This window comes from Apodemus sylvaticus, chromosome 12 (assembly GCF_947179515.1).
Source record: "Apodemus sylvaticus chromosome 12, mApoSyl1.1, whole genome shotgun sequence".
In the NCBI taxonomy this organism is placed as follows: domain Eukaryota; kingdom Metazoa; phylum Chordata; class Mammalia; order Rodentia; family Muridae; genus Apodemus; species Apodemus sylvaticus.
In genome coordinates this window covers 34,522,078-34,536,897 of record NC_067483.1, presented here as the reverse complement: position 1 = coordinate 34,536,897, position 14,820 = coordinate 34,522,078, and the positions used below count along the sequence as shown (strand labels likewise).

Below are 14,820 nucleotides of genomic sequence, written 5' to 3'. Positions count from 1 at the left end.
TTCATCCAGTGCCCTTCTCTCCACTGTGTGACCACTCCTGGGCCAGCTCTTTCTCGGAGTGCAGTTGCAGAGTCGGGCAGAGCACCTACAGTGGTGTTCTGACTGTACAGGAGTCACTCTACAGGTATACCCACCACACTGTAGAGTAGTCTTTGAAGCCAGAGGAATCTGCAAGTACTTAGATACTTCTACAAAACAGGAAGCCAGAAACGGTGGCCTCCACCCATTGTCCCACCACCAGGCCAGCCTGGGATATGTGATATCCTCTCTCAAAAAAGAAAATAAAAACTAAAATTCATACTTAGTTTCCTTGGGGTGGGGAGATGACTCAGTGGATAAGAATACTTGTTGTGCAAATACAAAGCCCAGAGTTCAGATTCCCAGCCCCCACTTAAAGGGGTGGGCATGGCCTCCAACACCTACAACCTTAGCACATAGAAGGATCACTAGGACTTGCTACCCAGCAGTCCCTTCTGAAAAGTGGTGAGTTCTAAGTTTAGTGAGGTGCCTTAGCTCAAGGGAGTAAGTCAGAGAGAAATACAACTGAATATTGTCCTTCAGCCTTCCTATACAGCCATGAGCATCGCTCCCATGCATACACACACATGTACAATGCTACACACAGAGGCATCCACTCATGTGTGTTTCCTTTACTACAAGTGTGCATTTTCACTTGTGAACACTCAATCTCTCGTTACCCACATTAACGTGGGGGAGGGAAATGGAGCTAGTAACCCCATAAGTGTGTCTGAAGATGCTGTATTCTCATGACTTCACCTTAGTTGGGTCCTGAGTTCCTTTGAGACTGTGGAGGGAATAAAGACTTTCTCCCACAAAATACATGCACTGTTCAAACAAGTGTGTAAGGTCAGTCACAGAGGCTTCCCAGACCTTTAGAGGTTGGCTGTGGCTTGCAAGGACATAGATCCCTAACCCTTCTCAGTTCCCAGCCAGCATATATAATTTCCTCTAGTATGTATCACAGAGATTTTCTGTCTTGTTTTTCTGCCAATCATAGCTGCTACATGTCATAAGAGCCCTCATCAGTGACTTCCCCTCTCAGCTGCCCAGAGGCTCTAATCAGAAAGTTCAACTGATGCTAGGAATCAGGTTTCTAACTGATGAGTGTAAAGGCAAGCTCCGGTCCTCCAGATACTTGAGTGTAAGTTTCATTACCTCTGACAGACTTCCTCATTATCCAACTCAGCCATCCTTACAGAATTAGCTAGAGTCTTCACCGATCACGCAGTATTTGCAAGAATTATATTCTTGGCATGTCCTTTGGTTTGAGAAATTATTACAGTGATTTATTTCCAGCCACTTCCTCCTTCCTGGACGTTATTTGCTGACGTCTCAGTCTGTGAGACCCAGTGTCACGTGGTTTCACATCAGCACATGCAGTGGAGTCACTGCTCACTACCACACACTGTTGGGGACCTCCAGCATGGCGGAGGCTGGCCGCTATTTCCGACTGCAGTCTCTCATCACTGCGCATCCCTCACTGTTCCCTCCAGCACAAAATAAGAATGTCTCAAATGATACTTCCCCAATGTAATAAAAAAAAAAATCCTGTAAAAATAGCTTCAGTCAGTAATGAGGACTTTTATATTGGAAGGACCTGAGAATTCATTGTGGGAGATTTCTTTAAGGGATTTTGTTAGGAAGACTGCTTTCATTTTAAGAAGTCCTATATACTTTATTTATTTGTTTATTTGGTGGTGAGCTGGGAAGGAAAGTCTTTACAGAAACAATTATTTGAAATGTAGACTAGAGGCCTGGGGATGAGTTTGTGAGAGAATCATTGTATGAGGACTAGTGCTTAGGTTTCCAGAAGCCACTAGGAGCCTGGTGCACACGGTGACCCATCTATAATCCCAGCACAAAGGAGGCGGAGACGTGGCTCACTGGGACTGGCCAGCCAGCCCAACTAGCCCAAACAGAGAGCACAGTAAGAGACCTTGCTTCCACTTATAAGGTGGAAAGTGATCGACAAAGACGCCCTACACCTCAGGCCTCCACACATGGGCACACACTGATGATAGCGCAGTAAAACAGAGAGTCTGCTGAAAGATTCTGATAGTACTAAACACAGTTGAATGCATGTGTTGGCTTACAGATGTGCATTTCATATAGAACTACTGACTGTATTAGTCAGGGTTCCCCAACAAGTTAGTGAATCTCTATCTGTATAGAAAGGAGATTTATTAGAATGACTAATAGGCTATGGTCCGGCTAATCCAACAATGGCTAACTGAAAGGAAAGTCCAGGAATCCAGGAGTAGCTCAATCCATGAGGCTGGACGCCTCGCCTGGTCTTAGGTATACCCTGGAATCCCAAGAGGTAGGCTGCAGAGCTGGTGAAGGAACGGACTTGGTAGAAAGGCAAGGGCAAGCAGGCAGAGAGCAAAATCTTCCTTTTAAGTTCTCACATAGGCTTCCAGCAGAAGGCGAGGCCCAGGTTAGATTTGGGTTAAAGGTATGTCTTCCCACTTCGAGGTCTAGAGTGAAGGCTTGTCTTCTCCCTTCTCAAAAGATCTGAAGGAAAGGCAAATTCTCCTACCACAGAGATCCAGATTAGAAGTGGTCTTCCTACTTCGAATTAAGCAAAAATCCCTCACAGGTATGCCTTCCATTTCGTGTTTTAGATAACTGCAAATGTAGTCAAGTTGACAACCAAGAGAAGCCATCAGGCTGACATAGACTTTATTTGCTTTTCATTTCCCCCCCCCCCCAAAAAAATGTTTTAAACTGCTTATCTAAGAAAAGAAGCACTTAAGGGCCATCTCACTAAACTGAAAACAAACAGATGGAAGGAAAGACTTCATGTTCAGGTAATGTAAGATTTTTTTATCACTTTTGTTTGATCTGCTCCCTGGTCACCACCACTGTGTCATTTGAGGAGACAACTATACTAGACCAGATTCCTCTTTGAAGCTATAAGGCTCTTCAGCAGAACCATTATTGATAGCTATACTGTGAAGAATTCTTTGCAACTTCTTAAATGTGAGCAGACACATTAAATAGTTTAATTAGGGCTGGCAAGAAAGCTCAGTGGATCAGGACCACTGCTGCCAGGCCTCATGATCTGAGTTTAACCCTGGGAAAGTGCACAGTAGATGGAGAGAATCAGCCCCTGCACACTGTCCACTGACCTCCCCACACACACACATGTGCACCTGCATGTGTGCCCACACTGCAAAATAATAAATGGGATTGAAATATTTTTGGCAGTAGCTTAATTGAGGGAGAGGACTTAGATGATGTTGCGGCAGGGGAAGGCCATGAGCATTGTGGAAAGCTGAATTCTTTATGCCAAGAAAGGGCCACCAAAACAGCAAACAGTGACCAAGGAGAACAGAAAAACACAAAGCACAAGTGTCCTTAATAGCCACAGAAAAATAAAAGAAATTATTGTATCTATGAAACAAACTAAGGAAAAATCAGCAAATGGACAGAAACTAATATTTTATAATGCCAATATTAATAATTTAACAAGGAAAGAAAAGATAAGGAGAAAACCACCCAGAAAGGAAAAAAAAATATTTAGAAGGAAAAGATAGAAAAAGAAAAAGTAGCCCAAGAAAACAGCCCAGAATTGAAGAGCACCGAGCCCCCCAGCTGTAACTGTACTGGGTTAATCATGAAAGGTTAAGTCTCCCCCTGTTTATCTAGTGTGAGGTCATCACGCTTCTTGCCTGCATCCATCCTTAATGCTCTCCTGTCCTCAGTTCACCGTTTCTTCTCTTCTCACACTGCCTCTGTGTGACTGGACATCCGTTCCTGCTGCCCGCCTGTGCATGGTTCCTTGACGTCCCGGCCAGCTCTCTGCCATTCATATTCTCGCTCGTTTATTCTCTCTCCTTCCTGCCCCTCCTCAAAGTTCCCCCAGCACCCACTGGTCCTCATTGCGTCTAAGAATAGTTTCTTCTCTCTTTTCATTGATCTTCCAGCTAGCCAGTTTATCTCCCTCTATTTCCTATTTCATAACTAATGACAACAGTCTTGTGTATATAATAAGTCAGAAACTACGAGCTGAGGGTGAAATACTGATTCTCACATGCAACCAGGATGTCCTCTCAAATCTTAGTGCTCAAACCCTCGTGTCCTGAGTTCCATGGCAGCCTTCCCATTCCAATCACTTGGGGGTTCCCTTTGAGGGCTCCAGGGATTGCACTCAGATTGTGGGACTTGCACAGTACACACTTTTACCTACTGAACCATTTCACCAGCCCGCTCCCTGTTTCTCTTTCTGTGAAGACATTGCCGAGAGCCACTGATTGTCTGAGAAGGAAGTGGCAGGGATTAACAGAAGTAAGCAAACACAAAAACAGATACTGAAGATAACCTTTCAAAAGCTCTGGTTTGTAGCTTCAGACTCAGGTCATACTGCAAATGTACATGAAGGCAGAACCCTGTGGAAAAGGAATGAGGAACAAGAAGCCACTGTTAGATGCTAAATGCATGCATCTACCATGCTGGGGAGATGGCTGGCCCAATGAAGGCACTTGCCACCAAGCCTGAAGAGGGAGAACTAAGCCCTACAAGTTGTCGTCTGACCTCCACACCTGTACTTTAGCACCCAAGTGTCCACACAGATACACATCACACATATACATAGTAAATAAATGAATATAATATTTAAAACTGCACATGGCTGCCAAATCAAAATTGTTCAGTACCTGAAAGGGAAGCTAAGCAGAGGAAAGCTTAATATTTTTGAGGGAAAATGGCAAAAGGAAAACATGAGACTAATAAGATGTCAAGGGTAGGCCCAACATTGGGCTAATAGAGATCCCAGAAAACAAGAAAAGACAATGGAAGGGAAGAAATTACCAGAGAAATCATGAAAAATGTATGAAGAAAAACGTTATTCACATGGAATGAGTGCTGAGTAGAATTTTGAGGTATATGCTTATATAGGCACAGATAGATATAGGTAATTATGAAGTTTTGGAATATTAGGTTAGTTAGTGAAACCCTTGAAAAAGGAAAGCTTTACTTTTTTCATTTGTGGGTGTCTGTGTGTTGTGTGTGTGTGTTTGTATGTTTTCAGATATGTGAAATATGTGGGAATGTACATTCATGTGTCTGTATGTGCATGTGATCAGAATAAATATTTTAATGCTATTTGAAAAATGTTTCCTGGTCAGTATAATTTTAGCGAGTACCATAGTTTATATACAGTGTGTTTACAATTTGACCATGGAAGTATTTTTCTGGGTTCTTGACTTAAAATACTATTTGCTAAAATGTCTACATATACAATTCCCTTTTTTACCCGATGGGCATCTAAGGAAGATAGTGTATAAAGTATATTTTCATTTCATAACTTTCCTATCTAATTTCCTCACCTGAAGCCTTCTTCACAGGGCTAGCATAAGGGTTAAATGAGTTCAGGACACAGTACCTGCTAAGCAAAGACACATAGGAAGTATGTGGCTATATTCATTCAGTACATGACTGTGTTCATTCTGCTGAGTTTTGTGTATTTATGAAGAGCTATACTATAATTGAATTCATTTCCAGTCAGTCTGGTTAATGAAAATGCTAAGTGATTTCATTTCGGAAGAACAGTTGCTTCCTCATTTCATAACTGTTGTCTGATTTCAGTTTGAAAAAGAAAAACAGCACGATATTCGATCATTCTTCTTGCCCAAACCGAAAAAAAGACAGTTGGAAACACCCTGTGGTGAATCAGAGGCATGCAAGGAGAAGATTGCAGTGGCCTCGGACCCGGGGAAAATGGCTATAAGTGATGGCACTGCTGACAAAGATGGGTTTGAGCCTGAAGCTAAAAGGTTGAGGTCCCTGAGCACCAAGGACCACAGCAGTGCACTGGCGGACAGACCATCCGTGCAAGCCAAAGCCACTTCCATGGGCAGAGTCCGTGAGGCCAAGTCCCCATTGGCCTCTCCAGCCCTTCCCGAGAAGGGGTGGCAGTGTGGCTTCTGCACATTCCTCAATGACCCAGGCCTTTCGTACTGTGAGATGTGTGAGAACCCTCAGGGCAGAGCTGGTGAGTGCACAGAGGTGGAGGGGAGACGGCAGGGAGGGTGCCCTGGCAGGCTCTAAAGACCACCAGCTTCCGGGTTCTGTTGTTACCAAAGTGCCTCGTGACTCATCAGGGCCTGCAGCCCTTAAAATAGAGTAAGTATTGAGTAAAGCCTGTAAATCCATCCCCCGTGGAATGTGGATGGCTCCTGGTTCTGTTGAGAATGTATATTCTGAGTGTCACTGGCTTGGCATTAACTTGGCACAAATAGGCATTTCTGAATAATGTCAGCAGGATGTGAGCTCAGTGGGCAGAAGAAACCCTGTTGCTATGGTAGCAAATGTGCTGCCCATCACAGACCTGCTGTTATAAAAGAAGTAGATATTCTTGTTTTTAAGGAAATTAGATGATTTTTATATTTAAATGGAATCATTTTGTAACTACTTGGCCTGCTCAGTATTCATTGTGCCATATTTCTTGCTTGACAACTCATAAGTTCTTCTCAAGGTCTTATTAAAAGAATCCAACCAGCACATACATACACAATAAAATACAGTGTAACTGAAAAATATCAGAAATATTAGTATTCTCGCTGTTTTCAGTTCCAGAGAATATTTTTATGGCAGTGAAGAAATGCCACAGTATAGAAATAGTCTATTTTAACAATGGGATAGTTTGTTCACAGTGGCTCTCCTGTATATTTTTTCTTTTGACAACTGACTCTAACCAGGACAGAACTAAAAGAACTCTGATGTTACAATGTTCCCTCTCCTCCTCTCAGTGTTAATCTGAAAGAAAATACATCAGTAGCTGAGTCTTTTCTCTTTCCTGTCTGAGAACTCTATCAAAATTGACAAGTGGCCATCTGGGGAGTTGTATTTGTTATGTGGGCACCTGTTCTCTGAAACGAAACTAGAACCACACACTCTCCATGCGATGTCCTTGCCACAGTTAACGTGACCCCCTGCAATCCCAGCTGGTGCAATCAAAATAAAGCAACTTGTCAGCTCACAGCAAGAGTAGAAATTGACTAGCTTAGAAAAAAATTCTTGTTTATTATGTGTTCGATAGTTCTCATTTTTCCCTTTTGATGCCAGGAGCAACTGTGAAAGTTTCAAGACCTATGATTGAATAAACAACCTGCCAGGAAATCTGAAAAAATAAACTCCAGTTGTGAGCATGAAGTAGTCTGCTTAGAGAAAAGATAAGAATTTCAAGTAACAGTGCATTTCAACATTACAGTGGTCAGTTTTACAGTGTTACAGTTGGCATAATGATCTTGTACCTTGGTTGGTTTGTATCCCCAAGGTATTAAAGGGCAGAATTAACACTAATTAAAATGTTAATATTGCTTTCTTGAAACCCTTGAAGAAACAGTAGAATCCAAAAGCATCAAAGGAGCCATGTAGGGCGTTGCTGTTTGTGAAAGCCGCTAGCTCAGGCCTTTGCTGCTTTGAAATAGATAGGACGTCGTATACACTGAGTGATACTATTTAACAGCTAGCAGCTGAAATTGCCCAACTTTGTATCTCTGACCTGAATGCCAGAGTGATTTTATCCACTGTAACCCACAAAACATTTCTGATTTGGTCCCCAGAGGGATCCTCAAGGTTATCACGGTCCTGGCTAGAATTTGTAGGGCGGAAGAGATAGCTTATTCAGCCTCTTGCTGCATACGCCATTAGGATCCAAATTTGAGACTTGGCACTGCCTCTGATCCCAGCAGTTGGGAGTCAGAGGCAGGTGGATCTCTGAGTTTGGTATATAGAGTGAGCTAAGGCAGCTCGGGCTACACAGAGAGACTGAGTCTTAGTGGTGGTGGTTGGGGGTGGGGTGGGGGAACCCAAGTTTGAATCTTCGCACCCACATAGAAGCCAGGCACAGCATACATCACTACCCTGGGAATGTTGAGACAGACAGGTTTCTGGAACTTACCAGCTGGCTAGCCAGCAAAGCCAAATCAGTTAACTCTGGGTTCAATGAGAGACCCAAATAAACTGGAAATTTACTGAAGAAGACACCAGATATCAACCTTTGGTGAGCAAGCTAGTCAGGGCCAGACTTCTAAAGGACCCAGATTCCCATCACCCACATGGTTCTCACTGCACAACAGTTTTTAACTGCAGTCGCAGAGGATATGTTACCATCTTCTGGCCTCCATGAACCCTGTACACAAATGATGCAAAGACATAGATGCAGGTAAAATATCACATGCATTAAATGAAAATAAATTTTAAAATTAAAAAAGTAAACCTCAATAGTTCCTTGATCTCCTCCCCTCCCCTCAACTGTTAAGCTCTGTATCCCTAAGCCAAGGCCTAGGTCTGCTGCTGCCATTGAGAGCCATCAGCAGCTCCACCAAGACCCAGTAGCACCCCCCCAACACACACACACACACACACACACACACACACACGCTCTAGCCCTTTGGAGTCTTTACATGCAGAACGGTCAGAATCACCCTTTAATAATGTCCATCAGCTGGGCGTGTCTGCATATGCCTTTAATCATAGCTGCCCTCCCTGCCTCCAGTTCTCTCCTCTCTCCCCATCTGTAGGTACATTCTTTGTTTGTTTACATTTTTATGTATCTGTGCATCTTAGAAGGGAACCTTCGGGAGGCAAGGCAAACAGTCCCTTCCTGATAAATGTCTTGTAAGTCGGAATAAACATTGTTAACTTTATTTTTTTTTAATAAAATTGAGCTGTGACATTTAAATCTATGCTTCTTACATTTAAATTGTTGTATTTTTGTAATTCCAGCTGGCCTCAACCATATTATTCAGTATAACAACAAAAATGATGAAGATGCTTCTCAGAAAAACACCTCCGAAAATGGTCAAGCTAGTTTGGGCTGTGTAGAACAACTCTCTGAACAGTCGGGAGCTGAGCAGTCGGCTAATAACGAGGAAGAAACATTGAAAGGTAAGGGGCAGACAGGCTGCCATCTCAGGCAGGGATTGGTGCGTCCTGCTTCCATCTCTAGTGCTCAGATAATCACCGTGTGGGGCATAGGGATGTGGCTGACTTGGTAGGGTTCTTAGCTACCTACCATGCCTGAGTCTACTGCTTCAGTCTACCGTAGGAACCAGTTGTGGTGGTAAAAACTTGTAATCCCAGCACTCAGGAGGAAGAGGCAGGAAGATTTCAAGTTCAAGATCATCCTTGGTTACATAGTGAATCTGAGGGCAGCCTGGGCTATATGAGACCCTGTTTCAAAACTAACTAACGAAATAAATAAGTACCATATACCTTAATACATAATGCTATTACTAAGTTTGTGATTGATACTTTATCTAATTACCTTCTATGTTAAAACACCCACCTTTCTCAGAACCGTCTTTAAATACTCTGCTGGAGTCAACACCATATAGCATCACAACCAGTAAATTGCTATTGCCACCAAAATGTTGCCCTGCCCAACCCGAGCGAGCTCATTGACAGTGCGAGCATCAGGTCACAGGAAGGAGACTGAGAGAGAACCAGCAGCCACGGAACTCCTGTCTGCTTCACAGTGAAGGCTCTCACATGACTACGCTCAATCTGCTTTTTTTAAAGAAACAAGGAACATAGTTTCAGGGCTGTCTGAACTGGGTTGGGGAGATGGTTCCGTGGGGACAGGTCCTGCCCTGCAAGCATGGACTCGGGAGTTTGAGCCCCACCATCCACGTGCAGAACTCCATGTGACATGCACACCTGTAAACCCAGCATTCAGGCGCAGGCACACACATTCTACACAGAGACTAAAAGATCCTGAGACCAGATGAATCCGCCCTTGTGCTGAGGCTGTATTTATTTATTGCGTGTTCGTGTTTGCGTTGCTTACAGCTGTGGTGGTCACTAAGTGGCAGCCTGTAACTATACATGGGCCAGCTGGCAAGATGCTAGGAGGAAAATGGGATTGTTTTCTTTTTTTGACCTACTTAGTAATGTACAGGTTGGTGTACATCTTAAAACCATCCCAAATTGTTAGATGAGCCCCAAAGAACATTCTGTGTTAACCGCTGTTAACACCGATATAAATAGCTTCAAAATGAAATGTTCATTTATGTCTCAGTGGTTATGAGCACTGACTGCTCTTCCAGAGGTCATGAGTTCAATTCCCAGCAACCACATGGTGGCTCACAACCATCTGTAATTGGATCTGATGCCCTCTTCTGGTGTCTGAAGACAGCTACAATGTACTCATATAAATAAAATAAATCTTTAAAAAAAAACAAAACAAAATCCTAACTGGCAGTGATGAAGCACACCTTTAATCCTAGCACTCAGGAGGCAGAGGCAGGTGGATCTCTGAGTTTGAGGACAGCCTGGTCTACACAGGGAAACCCTATCTCAAAACAAAGCAGGGAGGCGTATTTTTAAACCTACGATGGTTTCTCTTGTCTTTTCTCCTCAGCCTTCCCTTTCCTTCCCTCAGAGTCTTCCCAAACAGTGTGCTAGAGTGCATGCGGCCTGGATCAGATTTTATAGCCTTTAAATAAACAGGCTGGTCAGCAGTCAGGGGACTGTCTTGTGTGTCTCTGGTCTCTTTGTTCCTACTGCAAGATCAATCCCCAAGGCCGTCGAAGCCTAGGGCCTGGAGGGGCTTGCTCACTAAACTAATCTGAGAATTGCTGAGGTAGGAAATGGGTGCTAGCTGGGCACTAACTCCTTGATACAGAGCTGAGAGCCTGTTCCTACAAATAAGAACTGGGAAAGTGGCTCGTTTGGTGCAGTGCTTTGCTAGCTAGCATAAAGCCTGGTTCAGAACGAAACATAGACATGAACCAGGTGTGGTGGTGCACATTGGGAGGTGGAGGCAGGAGAACAGACCTTCAAGGTTCTCAGCTGTGTAGTGAATCCAAGGTCAACCTGGGCTACAGGAAATCCTGTCTGTAAAAACCAAAGCTGTGCCCAGCAAGTAGGTCCTCTGACCTACACACACACACACACACACACACACACACACCTACTTTAGTAAGCCCACACAACCTGCAGATCTGTATGCTCATCCACTGCAGACGCACTAGCGTTTCCCTTGTACCTGCCCCTGCTTCTTCCTTTTTGAGCTCTCAGCTCCTCAGCCTGAACAAGTCCAAGAAATACATTACATATCTTTCCAGTAAGCATGGATTTCCATGAGACACCAACAAAAAGAAGGTATTTTTTTCTTTCTATTCCCTCTTTTAGAGCCAGACAGATCCATGCTCTTCTGAAGCTGTAGTTCCATTCTATCTAGAAACACGCAGACTGGGAGGGTCGCTGTGTCAGCAACAGCTTCATCTATAGTCTCAAACCATCAAATTATGCTTCGTGGAAACACTGAAGACAGTATGTTCCCATAATGCAGCTCTCGGCCCCCAAGAACTATCAGCTACTATGGCACTGACCTTATGAATATCTTTCATCAAAGAATGGCTTCTGTCTTTACACAGTAATGCATAGTTCTTCAAATATGAAGACACACTGATTACAAAGCGCTCTCCTGAGGTGTCTGCAGACACCTTTCATTAAACAGTGACACAGTACCCTAGCCAAAGCCCAACATGCCACCTGTGGCTGTGACTTTTGTTTGCCCCGCAAACAAAAGACCAGCAGTGTCTTTGGCCTCCAACTGTTTGTTCGGTATATAATATCAAAACATGCACATGTCCACAAACCAAACACAAGGCAGCTTCCTTGTGAGACAGGTCAGTCATTCTTCTGGGAATTTGCTTCTTTGTTTTGAAACCTGTGTTCTCCTGTTCTGTAACCTGTTTTTTTGATATTTATACTTTCTCCTTTTGATCACAGAACATACTAAAAAAATAGCTTTTAATCTAATTTTTTTTATTTGGTTTTTTTCGAGACAGGGTTTCTCTGTATAGTCCTGGCTGTCCTGGAACTCAGTCTGTAGACCAGGCTGGCCTCGAACTCAGAAATCCGCCTGCCTCTGCCTCCCAGAGTGCTGGGATTACAGGCGTGCGCCACCATCACCCGACATTATTATTATTGTTATTGTTATTATCCTTTTGTGTGTGTGATGGCCGAGGGGCATGCGTGTATCATGGCACATGCGTGGAAGCTAGATGATGACTTGGTGGAGTTGGTTCTCTCCTTCCATCATTATGTAGGTTTCAGGGATTGAACTCAGGTCAACAGACTTGCATAGCCGTCTCCCAGCCCCATACCGAAAAGTAGGTAGAAGTCTTGGAGTTAAGTAAATTCAATACATATAATAACATCGCATGTCCATCATGCTTGGCTTTCAGTGACAGTAGTATTGTAGCCATGACTGAGCTCACATGGGCTCAGACAGCAACTTCACAGCTACCAGCTAGCGATAATGATTGCAACCTGCCTTTGTTATCACTGAACAGCAGACACTCATCTCAGAGAGGGTTTTTAGTCATTCACTCTCCCTAATTGTACAAGCCAGTGGCTTTTCACTATGATGGTTCCATGTGTGCATACTGTGCCCTGACCATGTTTGCCTTTCCCTTTCATTCCCTAGTTCTCGGGGTGTTTTGTTTCTTTTTCATTTATAGAAATAAGTCACAAACTGGATTTGTAACGTAGCCAGGGCCTAGACTAGAAACTAGTATGCTGGTGATGTTGCCTAGTAGAGTGGCAAGCAGAGCCGGGCTTCTGGAACATTTCAGAGGTCACGGACACTGAGGTAAGAGAGTAAGCTCCACAGCCAGAGAGACGGCAGGTGACCAGGAGTGACCTGACTTTGGTTCCTAGCACCCAAGCCAGGTGGCTCACAAGCATCCATAACTCGACTTCAGGATCTAGTGCTCTCCAACCTCTGCTGGCATCCGCGTGAACACAGTGCACACAAATTCACACACGTACACACATACACATAAATAAAAACAGTAACCTCATTTTAACAGCACAAACCCTGGAGCCCCTCTTACTCTTGAGCAAGTTTATGTGCAAGGATTCCTCCAGTTCAAATGTGCTTTTTGTTTGTGAGAGATGTACTCAAGACAGTAGTCAGCACAGGGCCTAGGCCGAATGTGTTCAGAAGGCATTAACTGCGTTCATTATTGAACCTGTGTTTTTGAGGGGTTAGATTTTAGTGGTACTGGGGATCCAACCCAGGGTCTTTGGGCTTGCTAAATAAGTGCTCTAACACTCAGCCTATTTGACTCTAGCTGTTATGTAGACTTGCTTCTATAATTTTTGTCTCTCCTGAAGAATTCTGGGTGAAGAGACTAGGAAAATATTTGTAAGTAGTGATGAGGAAATCAGTATGTCTGACCATGTCCTGGTGGGTGAGGCAGCAGGCACGGGGAACCAGGCACGCCAGCGGCACTCAGCAACACTGTCCTGATGCTGACAAGCAAACAGGAACTGTTTAATCCTCGCTGCAGTATGTTCAGCACCAAGGGGAGACTCGAAACCGTCAAGTTTGGTAATGACTTCTGGGATTAGGGAACGGTCCCTCCTGACTAACTCATATCTTTTCAGCTGAGTCTGAATCTCTTTGCTTCTTGTTCAGTCATTAGCCAAGAAAGCCCCAGTTTCTGTGTATGCTGATGCTCTTAGAAGACCTACTTTGGGGGTTACTTATTTCAAGTCTAGACAGGAATTGCTGATCAAGTGTGCTGGTTTTTTATATATATAGCTATTTCATCATTCTAACCTGAAGAACAGTTAAAAAAAAAAAGCTATTTTATTTTATTTTATTTATGTATCTGAGCATGTGTATATATGAGCTCATTATATGTCTGAGCACCATGTTTGTGTGGATGATCAGAGAGGCTAGAAAAGGGTATATATAATATTCCCAGAAGCTGGAGTTATAAGTAGTTGTGAGCTATTCAAGTGGGTATTGGCCATCAAACTCATCTGAAAGAACTGAAATTATTTTAGCTGCTGAGCCATCTCTCCAGACCCCAAATAATCTAATTTAGACAGAGTAGACAGGCCTTTCAGCATCTCTTTGTCTTCTTTATTAGAGCAGTTGAATAACTCAAGCACTCTGCCAGTACATGAGACCTTCCTGTTTTGTGCGAGCAGAAACACCGACCGAATCCACGTCTATACCAAGGTAAGTGTCACATAGATCCTGTTCCATGAGATACAAGACAGTGGATAGCCGTAACAGTGAGATAGGAACCCAGGTTTTTTCCTCCATATAGCTTGTCAGAAGATTCCTGTGTGAAATCTAAAGACAACACAAGGCAAAGTGAACTCATTAAGAATTCAGGGAAGAAGACCTTGATGTCCCTGTTACCGGTTAGTGTGATCTTAGGCACATCCAGCTGCTCTGGCTTCCTTTCCTCAGCTGTAAACTGTAAGGAGGATTTGTTGCAACGATACAACTCATCCCTGTAGAGAGCTTAGCATTTGAAGCAACATTTTATAGCCTCCTAAGACCCTGCCCCACCCCCATCTCCACCCACCCCTCCCCCACCTCCCACAGCCCCTCTGTGCTGAGTGTCAGAGAAAGGCTTTGTGGAGTGAACACTCAGACTCCTACAGGAGCCTAGGCTAGCAAGTTCACACTTTTCAGTCTGAGGCGCTTTCCGCGTGATGAAAATGTGAGGAAGACCTACGAGCTCTCGTTGATATGGGTTCTGTTTGCTGATACTTACTCCATCCTGTATTAAAGTGAAGACACTTCGAATAGTCACGTATTATTCAGTTTTATACTAACATTTATATAAACAACAGGTGTTTTTTAACATTAGTTGTGTTTTCTAAAGCGGAGTGCTGTGCTGAGAAGAGCTACACTCCAGTTCTCTGCAGTTCTCGGGCTTCAGCCACAGACGGTGCATCAGGGTGTCATGGCGCACGTCCATAATCCCAGCACCAGGAAGGCTGAGGCGGGAGGAGCTATGGCTGAGGCCAGCC

General features: G+C 43.8%; 1 protein-coding gene across 8 annotated transcripts in view; it reads left to right on the top strand.

The window, feature by feature from the left end:
* The window catches only part of Zranb3 (zinc finger RANBP2-type containing 3), a 144,825-nt gene that overhangs the window by 116,240 nt on the left and 13,765 nt on the right, over positions 1 to 14,820 (top strand). For all 8 annotated transcript variants that reach the window (XM_052200483.1, XM_052200485.1, XM_052200490.1 and 5 more), the window contains 3 exons: positions 5,611 to 6,016; positions 8,755 to 8,916; positions 13,923 to 14,014. In XM_052200483.1, coding sequence (XP_052056443.1) covers positions 5,611 to 6,016; positions 8,755 to 8,916; positions 13,923 to 14,014 — 660 coding nt within the window. The remainder of the gene's footprint in view (positions 1 to 5,610; positions 6,017 to 8,754; positions 8,917 to 13,922; positions 14,015 to 14,820) is intronic.